At 44.9% G+C, this 20,890-nt stretch overlaps 1 protein-coding gene across 3 annotated transcripts in view; it reads right to left on the reverse strand.

Annotated features, from left to right (window-relative positions):
* The window catches only part of zeb2b (zinc finger E-box binding homeobox 2b), a 54,848-nt gene extending 34,941 nt beyond the window's left edge, over window positions 1–19,907 (reverse strand). Inside the window, exons 1-2 of one of the 3 annotated variants that reach the window (XM_061829438.1) lie at window positions 19,587–19,907; window positions 18,474–18,614 (exon numbers count right to left, since the gene is read on the reverse strand). In XM_061829438.1, the coding sequence (XP_061685422.1) occupies window positions 18,474–18,546 (73 nt within the window). In that variant the 5' untranslated portion in view covers window positions 18,547–18,614; window positions 19,587–19,907. Of the gene's footprint in view, window positions 1–18,473; window positions 19,477–19,586 lie in introns of those variants that run through there. The other 2 variants (XM_061829454.1, XM_061829446.1) reach the window with 2 other exon arrangements.
* Between the last annotated feature and the right edge of the window lie 983 nt (window positions 19,908–20,890).

The following is a 20,890-nucleotide window of genomic DNA, read 5'->3' on the forward strand; positions in this document are numbered from 1 at the left end:
ATTGCCTTGCCGCGATAATGACTCAAGAGTAGGGGCGTCGCAGAGCCGCCTTAAATTAGCCGAGGATTTAATCTAATTGGTGAAAGTCATCTGCTCCAACCGTCCTCATGTTAAATCCCCTCGCTCAACAGTCTAGACGGAATTCTTGACAGCCCACATGTTGGGTCCTTGTGGCAGTGGGACCAAGAGCGGCTGGCCAGTCTGAAGGCTGTGTGTGTTATTCGGAATGGGCTATTTTATAAAGGAATCAATACGATTTAAGGTGATTTCTGGTTGTACTTTCAGGATTTGGCCTGGGGAAGGAAAGCAAGGAGGGGGAGGGAGGGGCAGTTACCGAGCAGGTACAATACAATCAACACATTCAATCACACATTTCAAACATTCGCGTCAGCAAACCACACAAATGCTGTACTGAAAAGTGGGCCATTGCTGGCATAATTTGGCTGTCATCTTCCGACCGTTTAAGGATCCTCTTCAGTAAACCTGTTGATGGCCTGAGGCACCACAACAATTCCCAGAGAACACCCAGGGGGAACTGACAAAAAGATTCTCCTTCACCTTAATGTTTACTTTGATCTTCACCCTCAGGGGGCAGAAAAAATATTCATCAATTGGCATAGCACCTTGCATATAATCTGGAAATCATCTTACGACCTGATCTTTTTTGAGCACGAGTGCACGTTATAAGGTGAGATTTGTACGCAATTTTGTCCCATTAAATATGAACCTCCTGTGCGTGCGCACACACACATGCACACATACACATGCACATGTACACACATGCACACACAGGCAACGGGATTTAGTGCATAACTCTGATTTATGTCATTCAATTTAGCTGGCGCTGGTCCTCATTATCAACAAGAAACCTGAAGGCATGTGTGGCGAATGCAGCCTGTAGGCCTCAACAGCATCACCTAGGAGAATTCCTCAAAGTGGATCACTCTCCTGCTTTTACTGAGCATTTGTTGTAAAGTCCCGTTGGGAGTAAACAGTTACCTACACCTTGTATGCAAATAGCAGGCCTGTGTGAGTGGTTGGGAAAGATTGGTTTCGGGAATGGAATACATCAATCAATTAAAAAGAAATAAAATTAATAAATGCTGGCTATGGGCTTCTTTTCAAAATTCTTACTATTAACAATTGACATAGCTGTTGTGACCCTTTGATTTGTAATTAATTACCTAAGCAATTACTGTAGCCTAATTAGTTGCATCTTATTCCCAAAACAAAATAACTATATACAAAAAAAAAGCACATAAGCAAACTTCTTTTGCATAATGTTGCTGCACTCAATTGTGATTCCAAATTTTATGAGATGTCGCATGCACCTCGAGGGGTTTCGCATGCTTCCCGCAGCTTTGACCATTGTTGTTCATAGAGTATGTGGGCAAAATTCATTTCAATATTCATCTCCATGAATATTTTGCTTAGTTTTGTGTGAGAAATAAGGTGGAAATCACAAGCACGTTTCCGGGTGGCGCAGTGTTTGGGGGAAGGGGGGGGGTCTGTCTGGAAATTGTGCTTGGTAGGAAAACAAATCATGGCGTTACCTCAGGTGAAAAATATTGTTGCTTTGCTTAAAAGTGTATGGAAGGGGAGCTGCATTATTAGAATGTTTAAATATTAATTCTTCTCCTGGCTCGTAAAGACGATGGAAACGAACGCTCACGCTACTTTGTTTTCCCTCCACGCCGCCGCAGTAATCTCACTGCGCTCGCCCTCCTGCGGGGGAAATGGCGTTTGCACTTGGGAGGCAACACGACGGCATGCAGGTTAACGTGCTTGTGGCGGAAGCTCAGCGATATTACAGCAGGTTGTCACATGATTGGTACTCATGGGCCAGTTAACACCTGACACCCAAACAACTTGCAGCCCACGTGTCACATATTGAGATAGAGATGGCTAATTATTACTCATGCCTAAGGCCGGGCATGTGTGCGCCACATGTGTTGTTGTGGAAACATCACAAATTATTACCACTTTTACGTAAGTAAAAGTGCAAATTCTGAAATGTAAGCAATCACAAAAGCTTTTATTTCCCTGTCAATTATTGTGTGTAAAATATTCATCCTCACATTCATAGTGAAAAGAAAGCCTTTATAACATAAGAAAAAAGTGAATTGACAAAAAATGCTCGATTAGCTAATGAGGACAACATTCTTGTAGCTAACGACATCTAAAAAGTCTTTAAAATCAGGCCGTAGAAGATGAATATCTGTGCCAATTGTCATGACTAATCATCTCTGGTTCATGTTCCTCTGTGTCACTGCTGTCGCTGTTTTTTCTGCCCCAAGTTTTTATATCTTAATAACTCAACAAATCAAGATAAACTACGGTTGACTTTCCATCACTGTGGTTTCGTATTTTTCACACCTTTTCTAACTGAAGGCAGTATGGCTGCCAAAGTGCAGCGATGGGTCCATGTGAACTCAGACGCCAATAAGCCAATGGATGGTAAACCAGGCCTGGTGTGCATGAACGTAAGAGGGTCTTTGCGTTCAGTTGCTCCTGCTGAGCCCCAACGCCACACGTTGGAGTCAGTGACACAGGAGCGCCGATACACAAGTTGGGTGGATAACCACTTTAAAAGCTCATCAGGCACGGCCTTTGCTCGTAGGAAATAGCTTATTCATGACAACACCAGACACGGTGAAGGTAATTACTGACATCAAGGTGGCCTCACAAATGTTTAAACCTACAAGTGCTACCAGAGACCATGAATAATGCAACGTCATTTGCATCTACATCTTTTAAGTGTGCTTTATTCGAAAAAAAAAACGGAAACATGGGCAGCGATTAAACTTTGATGAGCGAAAGCTGAGCACACGATACAAACGTGTGTGTGTGTGTGTGCGTGTGTGTGCGTGTGTGTGCGTATGCATTTAAATACATATGTTTGCTGCATCCTTATTTCTAGAAATTATTTAAATTGGGTGAAAAAAGGAGACAGAGGAGGTGAGAGGAATGGCCAATAAATAATAATAAAGCAAGAGTGGTACGGCGGTGGCCAAGGTGCCATCAAACAGGTTTGGTACTGTGGAGCATCTTGTTTTAGACAACAAACACATGTTTTTACAGCTCTTTGAATAATAATGAGGAAAGGGAAAAGCTGAACATGGTGAAGGCTGTTGTTCGAAAGAAGAGTTATTTAAAGCTTACCTGCTTTGGAACCCGGAGGTGCACAAGGAGTAAGACTCCCCTCCCCCAAAAAAGGAAGAGGAGAGTGAAATTAGTGATTACAGTAGCTTCACGTCACTCAAACATTTATTATGAAACATGACGGCATGGCATGATAATGTCTTCACAATCCTGTGTTTGGCTGATAAATGGCCCTGACTCCTCCTTCTTTGTTAAACAAACCATACATCACTGGCTCGCTCTGCTCGGCCGAGCTGGGGGCCGCAGAGGTGACACAGAGCAGGGGGTGAGGGGGAGGTGCATAGTGGGTATTTTTAAACCGAGGGTGCAAACAAAGAGCCCTCCCCACTTCTGCCCGGAGGATCACCTAGCACCCCCCTGCCCCACTTTTCCCACGCTAACCTCAGGCCTCATTTGCATTCCCCCACCCACCGTCGCCGCCATTATTTTCAGGTGAGCTGCTCCGTATAAAAGAGTTGGCTTAAGGATGTGTCACTGTGCACATTAATGCACATGTGAGGTGATGTCTCCAGGTCCATCAGTGTGCGTATAAACCCCTGCCCATTATGCGCCCTCCCCCCGCCCCGGGCTCTTAATTACGACTGACTGGCACCAGACACAATCGCCCCCTTGATTCGTCTGCTTCCCACCGCCTCCCTCCTCCGCCGCCATCGCCACCCAGCAGACCGCAGTTACCCGATTCATTTCCCAGCAGCCCGAGGAGCCGCCTGTTTCATCCTAACTCTTTACAAACACCTTGATAAACTGAACAGGGTGGGTAAAATTGGCTTAGGAGCATGGCGCACCGCGGGCAGCAAACATTTGCATGCGATTGGGTGTAGCTGGGTAGAAATTGAAATGATTAAAAATCCTCCACCAGTGGACACATTCGTGCACATCAAGACTTGATGGAACTGCGTGAGCTTGCCATGACCGCACTAATGACCACCACAGCACTTCCTCAAAGAGATGGTAAGCGGACAAAAGTAATGCGGCATGGCTTTTCTCTACCTTAACTTGATCGCTCCCTCAAAGCGATGGCAAGCGGACAAAAGTAATGCAGCATTGCTTTTCTCCACTTTAACTTGACCTCCCCAGAGTTCACTGGCAGCACCCCGTCCTTGGTCTGACACGGAGAAAAAAAGATAGTGGCGCTTCCTTTAGTGCACATGAAAAAAAATTAACCAAACTTAATGTGGCGAGTGCCTTTGAAGTTAGAAGGAAGGAAGTGGGATGCCACTTGAGACGCCAGAGGTAATCGTCCAAGGCAGCGACAGGCGTGATGTCACAGCAAAGTGAAGAAAGAGGGAGCGTGTGCACGGTCCTCATTTAGCAAATAAATGAGCTCAAAACTGAAAAGATGCGAAGAAGTAAAGCTCTGTGAGTTAACACATCGTGGAAGACGATTGAATCCATTTTGCCAGAGAGGGGAGGGGGGCCTTATCAGAGGATGCACCTCCATTTTATCTCATTTATGAATTACAAGCAAAGATGCCATTATATATTATTAATTCTCTGATGTTGCTTTGGCTCCGGCTGCTGCAGCGGCGGTGAGCTGCGGATGTTGGTGGCAGTGTAATTACGTTCTAGCCGGGCAGCCATCCGTTTCCTTTCAAAAATTTACAGGATTCTTAATCACGTTGCTCATTTGGGTGCACGGTGGCGATGATGGCGAAACACAAACAGGGGGGCATGTCTGCTTTGCACGGGAACACCTGCTTAGCATTGATAGCAGATGTCACCCAGTGAACTGAGGAAGGGGAAAGTGCGGCGAGGAGGGGGGCGGTGGAATTAAAAACGCAAGCATCACCAACTTCTTATTATTCACAGACTCTGAAAATGAACTACTGGAATGGGAAAAGGAAAATCCTGGCAAACGTCAGGGAAGCGGGGCCTCCTAATTGTGCCACCTCTGCCATCGCCAAGAGAAGGGTGGCATCAGGAGCCTCCTCGTAACCTCCTCTCTTAGCTGGATTCCTACCGTCTTATATTTCGATCCGTTTGCATCAGTCTTTGCTGCATTATTCATTTGCATTGCAACTCTGGATGCTAATTAAGGCTTGCCTGGGATGCCATTGTCTTTATATGAAAACATGCATATTTTAGACAGGGAAATGCAGAATGCTTCATTTGACACCCCCCCCCCCCCCCGCCAAACACACACCCAATCTCTAGCCACTTTCACACCTTGTGTGGAATCAGAGTATCAATATTTGACACACAAAGGTCTCGGTGACAAACTGAGGACCTTGATGCATCCACCTATCAGTAAGATAATAAGAGACAAGAGAGTCAAGGAATTAGGGGGGGGTGAAAACTGGGTGGGGGGGTGACCTATGTAACACATTTGCAGACGCACATAACAAAAAGAGAGAGGAAATCATCTGTGCTAACATCCAATCAGCCCTGGGAATCAAACATTGAGCCCTGATTAGTGTATATCAAGAGATTTTGTTCTTAAGTCTAGGGATCTTAGGTAAACTGTCTCATGTACATGGTCACTCAAAAAAAGTTAGTCCTGAAGTGGAACATTGAACAGGATTTCAAAAGCTAACCACGATAGTTCAATGTAGGTGTTATGATTGTTGATAGAAAAGAATAAACAGCAATGAATAACCAACCTCAAGCGCTGTGACAGCGCATGTTTTGTGCTCTATTGTACATAAATGTGCCAACACTGCAAGAAAAGGAAGAAAGGCAAAAGATGGTGAGGTGTGATGGAGCGTTTGGGAAGGATGAGCGCTGCCTTTAATGCCCATCTGGCTCTGAGATGTAATAAAACTGACGTATTGATTCCTTTGAATTTACGAATGCCTGTTTCATAAACTGGATTTCCAAAGCCGTGGCCTCTTTAGAGGCCCGTCATTTTTCCTCCGAATGGATCAATTATGTGCCCACGTAATCCTGTTACCTGAGGAACCCTGCCATACTTCACAGGTCGCGCTCATATTATCTGCGCATAAATTGACTCAAGGTTTTTTTTTCTTCTTGTTTTGTTTATTTGCTTGTGTTTGTGTGCGTGTGTGAGCGTATTCCACAAACCCCATCCACCCCCATGCCCCACTCTAATGCTGTACTAATTTTAGCGATGCCCCCGCCTCCAGTTTTACTACTCGGTCTCTCTCGGTGGCTTTCCACGAGGCTTTTCCCTGCACAGCTTTGTTGTCACTGTGCACACATCTCATTCACCTAAGCACCATCATCAGCTATGTGAACTCCGCCAGAAAAATATGTCGGAATCATAGGGAGACACTTAGGGTACCATTTTGTCTGATAAATCCACGGTTGTCTCCGCACTCCGCCTCAGGCCATAAACAAGGTACAGTTTTTAATACGACACACGAGAGGCTTCCTCCATCTGCTGCAAGATAAACGCCGCTGTGTGCGAGGCAAAGCGCAGCTACGCATCTGTTACATGAGTCAGGCGGCTCCAGCCATTATAATAATATTATCGCTTACATCCAGTTGGCAGAAACACTTATAATAATAATAAAATCACAACAGGTACTCAGCAGATAAAAAAAAAAGGATTTAAAAATGGTAGGATCCGATGGAATAAAAAAAAAAGGAATTGGGATGATAAGAGACAAACTTCAACAAGTTCTAAAATATGTATATGTCAGCAATGTTACAAAAAAAACTTGTGTAATAACTGAAATAATCCAATTCAACACAATCATAGCTTGTACCTTGTGTACAGATGTTTCATTTGATCAAGAATTATTGTCGTTTTTATGTACATATATTTTGCTTTGAGTTTGTGTGATCTTTTGTTTCATCATTGTAGACCTGCTAAATTGACATATGTTGCTTTTAGCAATGAAAATTAAGATTGAATAACTGTAATGTTTTGTTCGAGTGAGTTGAATTGATTTTGTGGAATCCTGTGAGCAACCAAACAAAACATATAAAAGCCCAAAAACATAAATAAACCAATGATGTTGCATACACCTTATAAAACACTTGAAAGGCCTGCAACTGCATTCACCACCAAAACTCGCAGAGGAGCTTTTGACCCACAATATGTTTCGCCAGCCCGGGCATGACTCAACACAAGGTTGTGGGAGGCCACGTGGCCAAACGTGGTCACGGGTCAACGCAGCATGAGTGTAAATGTCGGACGAAGACGGCGGCCTGTTAGGTGGAACAGAAATGTAAGTGGGAGCGTGAGCTCAACCTCTTGATATCTGTTTTATTATCTGTGTGTAACCGAAAGAACGACAGTGAGGGGAAAAAAGTGAGAGGTGTGTGAGGGAGTGGGTTGGGGGGTCTCAGTGGCGGTGAGAAAAAAAAAAATCAACCCTCGATCTTATTTTCCACACTTGGGCAAGCTACAAGCAGCTCAGTTACACTACACTTGCAGTGAACAATGAGTCTGGCAAAGGTTCACAAAACAGCGAAATACCTTGTCACTTACTGGCTGACCTGCTTCAAGTATGAGGGAGGGAGCGGGGCTACGTGGGGGGGTTACAACATGAAATAATCACGGAGCAACTTTGGTGTGGCTCAACGAGAACTGGTCCTGTTCAATTTATACACATGCAAGACATCCCCTCCACTGTGTCGAACTGAGGCAGGCATGTTTGCGTTTCATTCTATTTGTTATACTCATCCCAATCTCTCAAGGAGAGTTTGAAGTTGAACTCCGCTGTACATATTCTGTGATCCACACTACACACACAGAATAAAATGTCACACACGCAGTATGCATGCAAGGAGAGATGCCAGGGAGATAGGGGCAAAGGACAAACTCTTGGGGGCAGGGGGGTGTCTTTTTATATACCATTTGCAAGAAAACACAGCTCACAGAAAACGTCCTGGAGATGCTTGCGAATAAAAATTCAACAGTCACGATGGATGAGTAGAAAAAGTGTAGATGAAGAGGCTGGCAGGCACAACTCAGGTTCCAATCGTGGAGGAGTTTCTGTACCTCTTCTATCCCGCCGTGACGACGACTCCCACTGGACCAGCCCCTTCCATACCGCACTATAAACACAAGCGCCATGTTGCCGGCACAAACACATAAGAAGTGCGGCTCCAGCGGGACTTTCTGCTGCCAGTTTTTTTTCCCCCCAAGATGGTGGAAAGGTTTGGCTCGCTGACTCGTTCCCGATCCGACATTCCAGCGCCGCCAACTATAATGATGGACAATGACAGGTAATTACTAGGGGTAGAGAACATGAGAGGTCCAGATCAGCAGTATCTGTGAAGGTTCTGGAAAGTCTGAGTGGGAGCGAGGACCACGGCCAACATCCCGAGCGCAGCGATCACTGTCCGGGCGGAAAAAAAAAAATAATTCCGAGCCACCAGTTTAATGTTGTGCTTTCCTTGACTTGGATTGCAATGTGAAGAACCAACATTTGGGTCATGTGTGAGCCACGTGCGCTGAACTCAAATTTCTGAATAACTTCCGAGTTTTTTTTTTTTTTTTTGGGGGGGTATGGTGTGTTTGTGTAGCAAATAACTTCACCTGCTGATGAGCGTGCGTGCTGTTGCAATCATCCTCATGTTACAACCCGAACATCCCCATAAATTACCTCATCAGTGACTGAAATTAACAAATTCTTGCAGGCAATTTGACAATTTCTAATGCTAATTAGCTTCTCCGCTTTACTTTTAAACTGTGTAGCACCTGTTTAGGTGGTGAAGTGTGTGTGTGTGTTTGTGTGTGTGTGTACACTATCTGCGTATGTGCCTGTGTGTCTTTGCAGGCGCTGCAGCCGCATTTAATCACAATTTTAATTAAGCTTGTTGGTAGATGTGTGAGAGAGAGGCAATTATAATGCAGATGAATGATGATTTTGCCGCATTAAATTGTTTTGTTTCTTCGTTAGGTTGATTGCATAAACACTGCTCACTTCTTATCTGCTGAAATTTTGTAACTGTTTTGCCAAAAGAGGGGGAAAACACCAGGTTCTTTGCATGCGTTGATCCAGTTAACCCTTTAATTACCAGAGAAACAGGGAGAGGATTTATTATCTTTCTTCCCTAAAAACAATTAGAGTCCTGGCTTGTCAATCACTGTGAGTTTTATTGCGGGGTGGGGGGTTGACCTTAAAACAAGCTTTGTTAACCAATCAAAGTCCTCTGCTCTCCAGCACAGATGGGTTCTGCTGGCACCGGCACGCAATCTTTATGTGCTCGTCAAAGTAACGCTGGGTTCCACGACGGCGCCTTCGCCTGTCTTTACTGCTCTGAAATTTAGCTTTGAAATTAATGTAAAAACAAAGACAAACCACTATGGCGTGTTTGCTGAAGACGCCAGCACCGTTTTTTTCTATTTTTTTTTTTTTTTTAACGTTTTAATGGGATCATTTTTCCCCAAAGTGCTCCAAGTGGCAGCTGTCCTTCTTTTTTTTCTTTTTTAAAGATTCACTGCTACACATTCTGAGAGAGTGTAAACTGTAAGTGGACTTGCCCGAAAACATGGTGAGGAAAAAACTCCCAGAATCCCCCCGTTCTCTGTTCAATGAACCCCCCAAAACAACACTCATTCGCTAATCCCACTGAGCAATGCTTTCAGTTTGTCCAGAGAGCATGCAGGGGACAGTCCAGACAATTGCACATACACACACAGACACACCTCCACACACACACACACGCACACACACAGATATACACACACACACATACACACACACGCACACACATACACACACGAAATAAAACTTTGCCTTCCCTTCAGTCACCCTGAAGTGCATCTAACAGGACGGAGCGCCTCTCTGAATATTAGCTGTGACTGGCTGGAGGTAAACAGAGCATTAAATCCTGCAAAAGAGGCCAATATGTGCACGGGACAATGGCCTGGCCCGCCATCTCCGAGCCTTTGTTCTGAGCTTAACAAAACTCTGCCGTCACACTGCTTTACCTCAATGCCGGCCTGTCGAAACGGCCATCAAGCCGTCATCTTGCAAAGCTGAGCGTGGGGTGGCGGCGATGGGGGAGGGGGTGAGAGGGGCAATTGGGGAAGACGAGGATGGTGAAGACAGTAGAAGGTGGTACACAGAGTGGTGAGAAGATGAAGCAGCTAAAGAATGCGGAGAGGAAAGGAAGCTGTTAAATTATTTGCAAACAGGTGGTGGGGGGGTAGAAATGAAAAACATAATCACCCTCGCCTCTCCCACGCAAACATTAATAACAATATATGGCAGCAAGAAGGAGTGTGTGTGTGTGTGTGTGTGTGTACGCGTGTGTGTGTGTGTGTGTGTGTGTGTGTGTGTGTGGTGTGTGTGTGTGTGTGCGTGTGTGTAGGTTGCAGAGAGTCCTGGTGGTGGTGTTGGGGGGGGGGGTCTCTGTGACGTGGAACTGGAGCAGCGCCAGATTCACTAAAAGTTTCATCACAAAGTCCTTATCTGCTGCCCTCTGAGGGCTGTGGCGCGGTTCAGGAGGAGTGTGTGTGCATGGGTATATCTGCCTGTGCCTGTGTTGGAGACAGAGACCGAGAGAGAAAGAGAGAGAGAGAGAGAGAGAGAGAGAGAGAGAACCTGGCGCTGCCATTTTGTAATTGACCAAAAATATATAGTCAGTATTTGACCCTAAAAATAAATTTTAAAAGTACAATGCTCTCCATGTGACATGTGCCCTTATATGTCAAGGGTAATTTGTGTTAATGATTAATATGTACACACACTGAGTGACATCCCAACCAATTCGCGATGCTGCGCGTAATGATTGACAAACAGACAATCCATTGGTTGGATGACGAGTGTGTAATTCTCAATGCAAGGGCGGACTTTAAAAGACAAAACAAGCACTAAGCTCACTAACGGGGGAAAAAGGCTGATGGTTTAAAATTACAAACTGGAAATTTACAAAGTTTCAACTCATGTTGTAAGAAGACCTCTTCTGTCGAAAAGTAAGCAACAAGAAGCAATATAAATGGATATTAATTGGCTGCATACTGTCACAATTAAAAATAGCTGCTGCAAAGGTAGCACAAATGAATATTTCATGACTTTAATTACTGAAAAGTCATTGCCAGTCGCTGCAGCTGATTAGCAAAAATAAAAATAAAAAAAACCTTACCCAAACTGCGGTTGGTGCTTCACGAAACCTGAGCCAAGTTGAGGGAATGCACAAACAGAAACATCCGGACACGCCCTAAAGCGACCTGCACCTCCATTTCCGTTGTCTGTCTACATCCCTCAGAATTGTGGATGGAGGTCTGCTTTCTTATAATATTCTTATAATGTGTGTGGGCATTTTTTTTTTCTCAGAGACGACTCAAGTGACTTATATTGTGCAACAGTAACAGGTATAAATACAAAAAACATAGAAACACAACATTGTACTGCTTACACTTAATAAAAGAAAAGAAGAAAAACAAATCTAATCAAAATAAAATACACTTTTTATTCTTCTTATTGGCATCTCTTCTTGAAAAAAAGTTTTGAACAGCTTTTCAAAAATTTCAATTGAAGAGAAAGCTCTTACCGCAAAAAGGAAGTGTATTGTACAATTTGGGGGCAATGGACTGCAAGGTTCTATCCCTTTTATTGATTTATTTATTTTTATTTTCTGTGAGCGAAATTCAACAAAAGGCAGGGAACAGAATACTGTCCACTAAAAGTACAATAAAATAACACCAAACGCTCCATGTGTGGAGGAGCCTGACCATTAAGAGGCAGTAAAGTAATAAGAATAACACAGTGCAATTTATCTGAGGAATGCAGAACGATAAGGATGTGGCTTCCCTGGGTGGGGATGCATATGGACTGGGGGTGGCGGTAATTAGCTGCTGAGATGCACGGAAGTCAAACTTTTAGCCTGGAATGTTTGGAAAAACTAACATCCAGATCAGCGATTTCCAATCAGGCACATTAGTCAGCAGTGAGAGATCATCAGGTGTGCTTTAGGATTGGAGTAACTTTCAATTTATTTTACACCCAAGAATTTTCATCGATCGATTTCAGTGAGATAGTGACCGACAGAACATAAATGATTTTCCTTCCGATGACGATGAACATGTGCACCCTCTTTTTGTGAAGGATTTGATCGATTGTTTTCTGTAAGATTTTACTGTAATATGAAATATTAATATATATATATATATATAATATTATCAATAAAGGTCATGAAAGAGTGCTCCAGACGGTGTCCTGATCGCGACCATACCTCTGCAGCCAAATCGCATAACCTACGTCCTTTCTATGAGCTGTGGAGCTCACTAATAGCAGATATGTCGCTGCTACACCAACATCAGCTGGCAGCCTGTTGTATTGAAACGCTTCCTCCGAGATGGAACCTGAAAGTGCAGACGTCTCCTCTGCAGTGTCGGTTTGAGCTGCCTGTCAGGATGGCGGCGGACAGGCCTGTCGGCGTGATTATCCCCCCGCTACCTGAGGAGGTGTTTGTTTGACATCTGCCTTTGACAGCAGCAGGACACGCGGCGTTCAGGGGAGGGGGCTCCCTATCCAGTCAGAACCTATTAACACGTAAATTCACCTCTCAGACTTTTTACCACGCTCGACTTTGCTCCACACGTCCATGCGCTGTGCCGCTGCTGACATTTAAAGCAAAGGGTGCTGCCTCCCTCCATCAGCCCCCCTCCCACCCCAACCCATGTTTCATCTCTCCTTGACTCACTCTTGCCAGAGGTTAAATGTATGTTTGAATAACAGAGAGGCCGCGTGTAATTTCTGACCATTTCCTCTTTAGGCTGCAACCTCCGGTTAGCGGGCCGCTTGATCAGCGACGAGATGAAAGCCAGTGAAATCTGTGCAGCCGCAAAACGACCTAATTTTGTTAATCTCACTTGGCAATCGGCCGCAATTAAATCGAGATAACACATCTGAATTCCATGTGAGGGCACAGAGCAGCGCAAGCGAGTCCTCGTTAGAGAAAGGTAACGAGAGGGGTGCGCTGAGGTGGCTCGCGAGCAGGGTGCCGGTGAATAATGGAGCAAAGAGATCCCGCTTCAAATAGCATGTTCTATTAACACGTTAAAGGTAGCTTTTCAGGAAAGATACTGACTTCCACGTACATCGATGCTTTTATTCAATGGATCGCTTATTGATTGGTCCATGTGCTGCTGCTGACCTTGCCTCAAGAGATACCGATACTGGAGTACGTGTTCATGTGTGTGTGTGTGTGTGTGTTTGTGTTTGTGTGTGTGTGTGACAGAGAGATAGAGAGAGAGAGAGAGAGAGAGAGAGAGAGAGTTGACAGCAGTGAATGACATCTCAAATGTGTTTGCACAAAGTAGTCATCTCTACAGTCGCTGCAGCCAGCGAGACAGCGCCAGGGAAAAAGAAATATTTCTAATGGGCAATTGAGGTGATTACGTTTATCTCAGAAACATGGTGACAGTGCATTCACAAAGACATTTTATCGTCTCATTCAAGAAAAATTTAAGAAAGCTCCGGAAGGGGATTGTGCGGACACATTAAATCAAAGCATCATAATTGACTTTTTTTCTTTTTTCTAAATGACCTCAGTTGCACACTTTCGATAACATTTGCAACTTTAAAAAAATGAGTGCGCCGATCACGTGGGAAATCAGATGTAGGATGTGCCGTGGCAGTAGAGCGAAAACAAACAGTAGGATGAGACAAGCCGGATGGGCCCTATAAAGACTTGTCACTGGACTCAAATGAGGCGTGATATTTCAGAATGCATCGTCCTGCCGCAGTGAGGCATTAAACATGGCACGCGTGCACGTGCGTGCAGGTATTTGCCAGACCACTGAGGTTTACAATTGTGTTTGTGTTTGATACAAGGAAAGAAAGGTGGCGAGCGGAGGGAACAAGAAGCCACGAAATGAGGTCAGGTGGGCAAGGAAGAAAAGTCGACAGGATGTTGTACCCACAAATACGATCACAAGTGAAAAAGTCCCGCCTGTGAGTGGTTGTCACCCAGCCACCACTTTCCTCATGTTTGGCACTGACTGCGAAAGTGTGTGTGAGTGTGTGTTTGTGTGTGTGTGTGTTTGAAGACCATCACACACCCCTTTCAAGCGCAATGCCCACTCCCCTCCCGCCCCCGACACCAGCCACCCCGTCCTTCCAAAGCAGGGGTTAATATCATGGCTGCCTGGTAAGGCATTATCCAGAACCTCTCAGAACAAAAGGCCCCTTTTGCAAACAGACTCTTTCTCCTTCAACCCCCCCCCCAACCCCACCCCACCCACCAGTGTCCAAAGGTGTTTGCTGAAGTAAATCTGCCTAAATCCGTCGCAGCTTGGCCAGGAGGAGGAGGAGGGGGAGGGAAGGTGTACCGATAATCCTTCTTCTTAACCAAAACGAGAGAAAAAAAAGTTCTGTGAGGAAAAGAAAGGGTAAAAAGAAATCCATATCACATGATGCCGCCCCCAACCCCACATGTCCCCATCTTTGCTTAAGATTTGCATGCATCCTGCCTGGGAGGTGCATGATAAAGATATCAGTTTCACAAGGAGCTTGTGAGACACCTGCCAGTGTTTGCAGGTCACTACTTTTCCAGGCAAGAAACAGACGACACCTGCTCACGGATGCACAAGCGCGCCGCTTCTCCTTAAGAAGTTTGAGTGTCCACGAATAGTGCGAGCACGCCATCTCGTAACACTATCTGTGTGTCGGGAGGGGCCCAGGCCCCCGCAAAAGAAGGGAGGCTATAAAAGGCTTGTAACCAGGGGACCGGCAACAAACAAGCACAAACAGCCCAGTTATTTCTCTCCAGCAGCCACCCCTTCCTCCCTCATCTTCCTCCATCGCCCCCCACCCCTCCTTTTCATCCCGGCCCCCTTTCTGATGCTGAATGCAAATGTGCAGCCCTGCTGCTGGCGGCGAGAGGGGCTGAATTGTGATTAAGAGGGAGAAGAAGAAGCAGCAGAAGAGGAGCTCCTTTCTTTGTTCTCCCCCCGGGGGATGTTTACCAGGAGAGACGCGGCGGATCAGATATGAAAGGCATTCAGGTCAGCATTGATGTGAGCCAAAGTGAAATGGTACCTAAGGCATTCCAAAGACCCGCCGTGTCAGGGGTCTGGCCCGGCGGTACCTCTGCGAGTGTGTGTTCTCTGGCCGGCAGGCGAGGGGAGGGTGTGTGTGAAAAGAAACATCTTCACACGATCGCTGTGGTCGAGAATGCAAAAATAAATAAATACATAAATACGAAGAAATATATGAAAAAAATAAAATATGTCAGAAAACGTTTTTCCTGGCTATTTCGGGGGAAGATGAGGTGGGGTGAAGAAAATGTTCTAACCGGTGTCCAGGATGGAGTTGATAATCATTAGTCTGAGTGTGTGCGGGGTGTGTGTGTGTGTGTGTGTGTGTGTGTGTCTCCGCAGCCACAAGCCACACGATTTGCTTTTATGTGTCTTATCAAAGGTGAAAGCAACTGTGTGCACGTCTGTGTACACATGCTGCTCAACTAGGACGCATATCAGAGAAGATGACAATGAGGACAAAATGTCACATCAGAAAATGATAAAATGACAAAATATGGATTCTATTTTTTAAAAAGGACATTTTTAAATGATAACGATAAGTGGGGAAGAAAGCGGACATGGAGGAAGAAGACAGTCAGTCACTCATGCAGACTCTCACCCAGAAGATGTATTCATAAATATGTATATATTTTTAGATATATATTTATGGGCTCAGGGAAGAGCAAATCCGAAGGTGTTACGCCGGTAGTGATGGGACAAATCTGACCTCTCGTTCGCCCATTTGCAGTTGTCGCACGCTTGCTTATATGAAATTGTGCACTAAACTGAGGTGTGAGAACACTCCTTGACGCATTTCTGTGGGCCAAGCCGCCACGCCACAGCGGCCCCCGGAACATCTTGCCGTAATTATTTCACTTGCTCAAACAGAATAATCCTTTCAACATGGACGCGCCGTGAAATAGTTCTTTGCACAGAAGAAGCCATCAGGAGTAGAAGGCTGCACACAATTGGCGACCCGTATGGGAATGGCGGCGTTGAATGGCGCGGCGGACAACCCCCCGCCATTATTGACGGTATAAACATGTAAATGAAACACATTACCGCTGACAATCAATTGTCCACGAGCGCCCTGCGAAACCTCCTCCTTCCCTCCCCCTGTACCTTGAGGGGGGGCAGTGGGCACCTTGTCTCACTCCCACATCTCCCCCCGTGCCTCCCCAAACGCTCACAGCTCTCTCCCACACAACTTTAAAAAGACCGTAGAATAATAGTAATGGACAAATTGTTTGGACTGGCACAAATGTGGCATTGTGTTACACTCAATGCTGCTTACACACACACACACACTGAAATTCAGACTACATGCAAAGTGCGCTAGAGGGGTGCAGCTGTTATGTAATCTGAGGATAGTTCCAAAGGGACATCCTGACACTCAAAGGTCATAGGTCACACAGGGAAATCAGTAATGATTCAGATGAGAGAAGTGCAGGATTTAAAAGTGGAGGGAAAAAAAATCCTGGCTTATCACAAGATTTGCTCTTGCCGGTCGTCTTTCGGGAAAACCAGCGGATATCACGAGAGGTGTGTGAGCACACTTTTTTCAGATGGATCCAATGAGCGACACCTGGCCAGGGTCAAAGTTTCACCTTGCGCGTGGCCATTTTACTTTAGAATATTACGTTGGTGTGCAGGCAGGACGGAGTGATGAGCTATGGTTAAATATCACATGACACAGTGGCCAGAGAGTGCTACCGTGTGCCACCTCCAGCCCTGAAGGCCAACAGTCATCTGGATGAGAATGTCATCGCTTGGACAACATAGTGAGCAAAGGCCTCATTAATACTAATTGGCTGGATGGCTGAAAAAAACAACACATTAACCTCAAACAGCCCCCCACCCCCCACAACAAAAAATCATGAAGCCGCTTCCTGATACAGAGTCGCCTTCAAACTGCAGCGACATTTCACATTCATGTTTGCGTCTGATTAGTAAGTGAAGACTGCCAGTGGGATCCCGAGCCGGGCCTCGCGGATCCACCGCGCCTGGGCTCGGCCCCGGTTAGTCCTCTACTGCAGCCAGGGAGAGGACACCAAGGAGAGAGCAGCCAAGCTTCAATACCACTCTACATTCCCAGGGGTGTGTTTGGGTGATGGTGGGAGAGGTGGGGGATGTATGGGGGGCATCAACCAGGGAACTTACATGTCATATATTATTATGAAACAATTTTCACTTGAGATTCAAATTTCTGAGCTTCTTCCTGACGTGTGAAACAATATTTTTGGATATTTTGGTACACATGCAACAAAAGCCAAGATTTTTGTTTTTTTTTGTAACAAAAAAGGTGCTGCTAAACAAGCTCTCAATTTCAATATTATTATTTTTTTACATCAATAAATCTTTGAAACCCAGCTGCTGCTTTTCAGAACAAAAACCTAATGTTCGCTGACTATCGATCCAGCAAATCAATGACTAAAATCTGATCCGTATAATCCGTGGGGCACTGCATGCTGGAAAAAATGTAATACAAATATGACAACTCTGTAGTACATTGAACAAAAAAGCAACGCTTGTCCGAGCAGCTGCATGGCAGCCTTCATGTCTCACACATAGGCGCGCGCAAAGACTCAAGCAAGCACGTACACACGCACAGCGTGTACGTGTGGAATAATCAGGAATAACGGGGCCAGGAAATGTCACAGCACATTTGCCTCTTGTGGGAAAGTGTGCACTCAAATGGATAAAGAAAAGCAATAAATGTGCACCTCCAGCGTGCCAATTAGTGTCCGAGTTCAGACGACAAGTCCTTTATTCCTAACGGTCACTTCCACGAGAGCACGCGATGAGACGCGTGGCTTTCTGTGTCAAGTGTTTTCATCTAAATATGTATATATATATATATATATATATATATATATATATATAATATATATATATATATATATATATATATATATATATAGATAGATAGATAGATAGATAGATAGATAGATAGATAGATAGATAGATAGATAGATAGATAGATAGATAGATAGATAGATAGATAGATAGATAGATAGATAGATAGATTTCTTTTTTTAATATTGACCAGAGTAGTGTAGATGGAAACGAAAACATCCAAGACGCGCATTGAAGCAAAAAAAATAAATAAAAATAAAATACTGAGTCACAAGCCGCGCGTGTCCTGGGAGCAGCCACAGCCGGGTGACCGTTACACCCCCCTCCTCCCTCGGCCACTGCTCTCCACCCCACGACGGGCTGGTCTCAGCCAGGAGGCCCGTCTGAAGCGACACAACTTCCCTACATCCTAAAGTTTGCTCATAGCTCGCACACACTCCAAAAGGCGCAGACGACTGCAGACACGTTCGTGTTTGCGCTCAGTTTGTCCCCGAGTAACGGACCGGCGTGCACAGCGGTCCGGGACTCGAACAGCGGAGGAGACGCAAAGATTCGTCGGACGAGCTCTTACCGTTTTTCCGTCTCGGGTTGGCCTGTTTTCGTCGCTTGCACCGGGGCCCATCCGCCATCATCTCCTGCCTCATTTAGAAGTGTGCGCGTGGGCTTAGACGGCAGCTCGCATGGACCCGAACGCTTGGCTTCAGCTCGTTGTCTGGACACACGCACGCGCGCGCACACACACGCAGCCACCCACAGGCACACAGACAAGAGCGGCGACAGTTTTAGCGAAGACATCCACACAAACTTACTTTGACCGATACAACGACACAAAAGAAAAAGAAAAGAAAAGAAATAAAGAATGAAATAAAAAAAATATACTTATAATAATTTTGAGTTCATCATAAAAAAAGAGAAGATACATTATCAGTTGAAGAACATCTTCATGTGTTTGTCTCGTTATGTCAAATAATTTCATTGAAATATGAAAAGTTCTTCAATTTTGTTTTGTCCCAATACTTTTCAATATAAAGTAAAACACGGTGTTTGGGCTTCAAACTCTTCACTGATAGGGAACTAATAACATTTTAATCTATTTTTTTAAAACTGCGCTGACGGGCGTCCACAACACAAACTCAAAACCTCAGTTTGGAAAAGTAAAGGAACTTTGAACAAATTGCGGCTCCTGTATTGTTACACCGCAAACAGTTTTCGGAAATTGCGGCTCAATTATAAAGCTGACACTGAAAATGTTCGAAAGAAAAACGTGGTGACGGACGCGCTGAAGCCGCAAATTGCGCACAAAGCCAAGCGCAAAGATTGTCGCGGGAGTAGCAGATCATATACGTGCGAATAAGTAGAAAATGACAAGAGGTTGTTGTGTCAGTTGTATTGTAGCAGGGCACGAGTGGCCATTAAGTTGACCGCCCGGGCAGACCCGCGTCGTCCGGTCCTATCCGAGCAGAGCGGGGCTGCGCTCAGCAAAACGCCGGCCAAAGAGCGCCTGGTACCGGCTACGAGGAAAGCCCAGCGCATGCATGGATTTTTTATTATTATTATTATTTTTTTTTTTTTGCGAACTCGTCCACCTGCGCAGGTAAGTTCCAAGTGAAGCACGAGTCCGTTGAAGTGGAAAATGTCAGTTTTGAGTGAGAATAAAAAGGGGGGGAAAGTGCGAGGAACGTACCTGCCTGCTGAGAGGGGGACAAACAGTGGCGTTGGTCCGATGACACCGGGGCGGCGGTGAGCGGATTCCGGTCCAGCGGTGATAATAAAGCCTTAGAAATAAAGCCTGCTAGTGGTTGGGAGGAGGGAGGGAGCGCGCGTCCTGCTCGGGCAGGTTTACAACTGATGTCTTACACCCACTCCAGGAAACAAACCTGGGTCGGGACTGACGTGTTCCGCCTCTTCTAATGACATTTTTTTTCTTTCCACCTCCTTTTCTTTGCAGTGCACACGGAGGAGAAGCCCCCTGAAACGCACGCCACCTATCTTCACGGGAGGGGATAATTGAGGGGAGCCAAACGTGAGCATCTTCTGGCTTCAACTTATTTTTTTTATTTCCTCTATCCCACCCCCCGACACTCTCTTGTTGCCCCCTCCTGCTCCTCTTGCTTTCTCCATCCTTCTCTTTTGCACAGTGAAACCAACTATGTCCAGGCTGAGTTTGTGTGCGTGTATTTGTGTGTGTGCGTGCGTAGGCGTGTGTGTGGACGCGCACGCGCTTGGAGAAACTTGAAGCGTCCACCGCAGCCGCAATCAGTAAGGATTTTTATTTCAAATACTGTAATGTATTTACATTTGGTGTTTGGAGCAGAAATGTGCGCGTTCTTCGTCCGCGTCATTGACCGCAAACCGTTGGATAATGGCCAGAAGCTGCACTTACTCAATTAAAAAAAAAAAAAAACTGTGAAATTGAATAGTAACGATTAGTGCGCGTATTTATTGATTGATTGATTTAATACCTCGCAAATTATTTAGGTAAATTCAAGCAGTTTAACTCTTGAATTTGCATTTATTTATGTCCGACCAAAACAATCCACGGTAACAAATAATACGATTTTGTCAATCGATCAAATATTGATATCTGTAGGATTCGTTTTAATGGTGTGTATAAGATTTGTTCTCATTCTATTTTGTCATTGTATCATTTTCATTTGGGAGAGTACAATATCCTGGCACTGCATACTGTGTTTTACTGAACTGCACATTTTTACCACTATAGAAAGTAATTAATAACAATCAAATAAAAAGATAAATTATGATTTTGCAATAAAATCACGAACTATATTCCAACAGTGACACACACAGCTATTTTAGATGACCTCTGGCGCCACAAAAAAAAGAAAAAAAAAAGAGGGTGGAATAAAAAGCATAAAAAGACAAAGTGTCCGCGGAGCTGCACGAGTCCCTGCAGGATTATTATTCGAATATCATCGGCATTTTTTAGCTTTATTAGAGTGATTCTCGGTTCTGGAGGCCACTTAAGAG

Source organism: Syngnathoides biaculeatus, chromosome 2, assembly GCF_019802595.1.
Source record: "Syngnathoides biaculeatus isolate LvHL_M chromosome 2, ASM1980259v1, whole genome shotgun sequence".
In the NCBI taxonomy this organism is placed as follows: domain Eukaryota; kingdom Metazoa; phylum Chordata; class Actinopteri; order Syngnathiformes; family Syngnathidae; genus Syngnathoides; species Syngnathoides biaculeatus.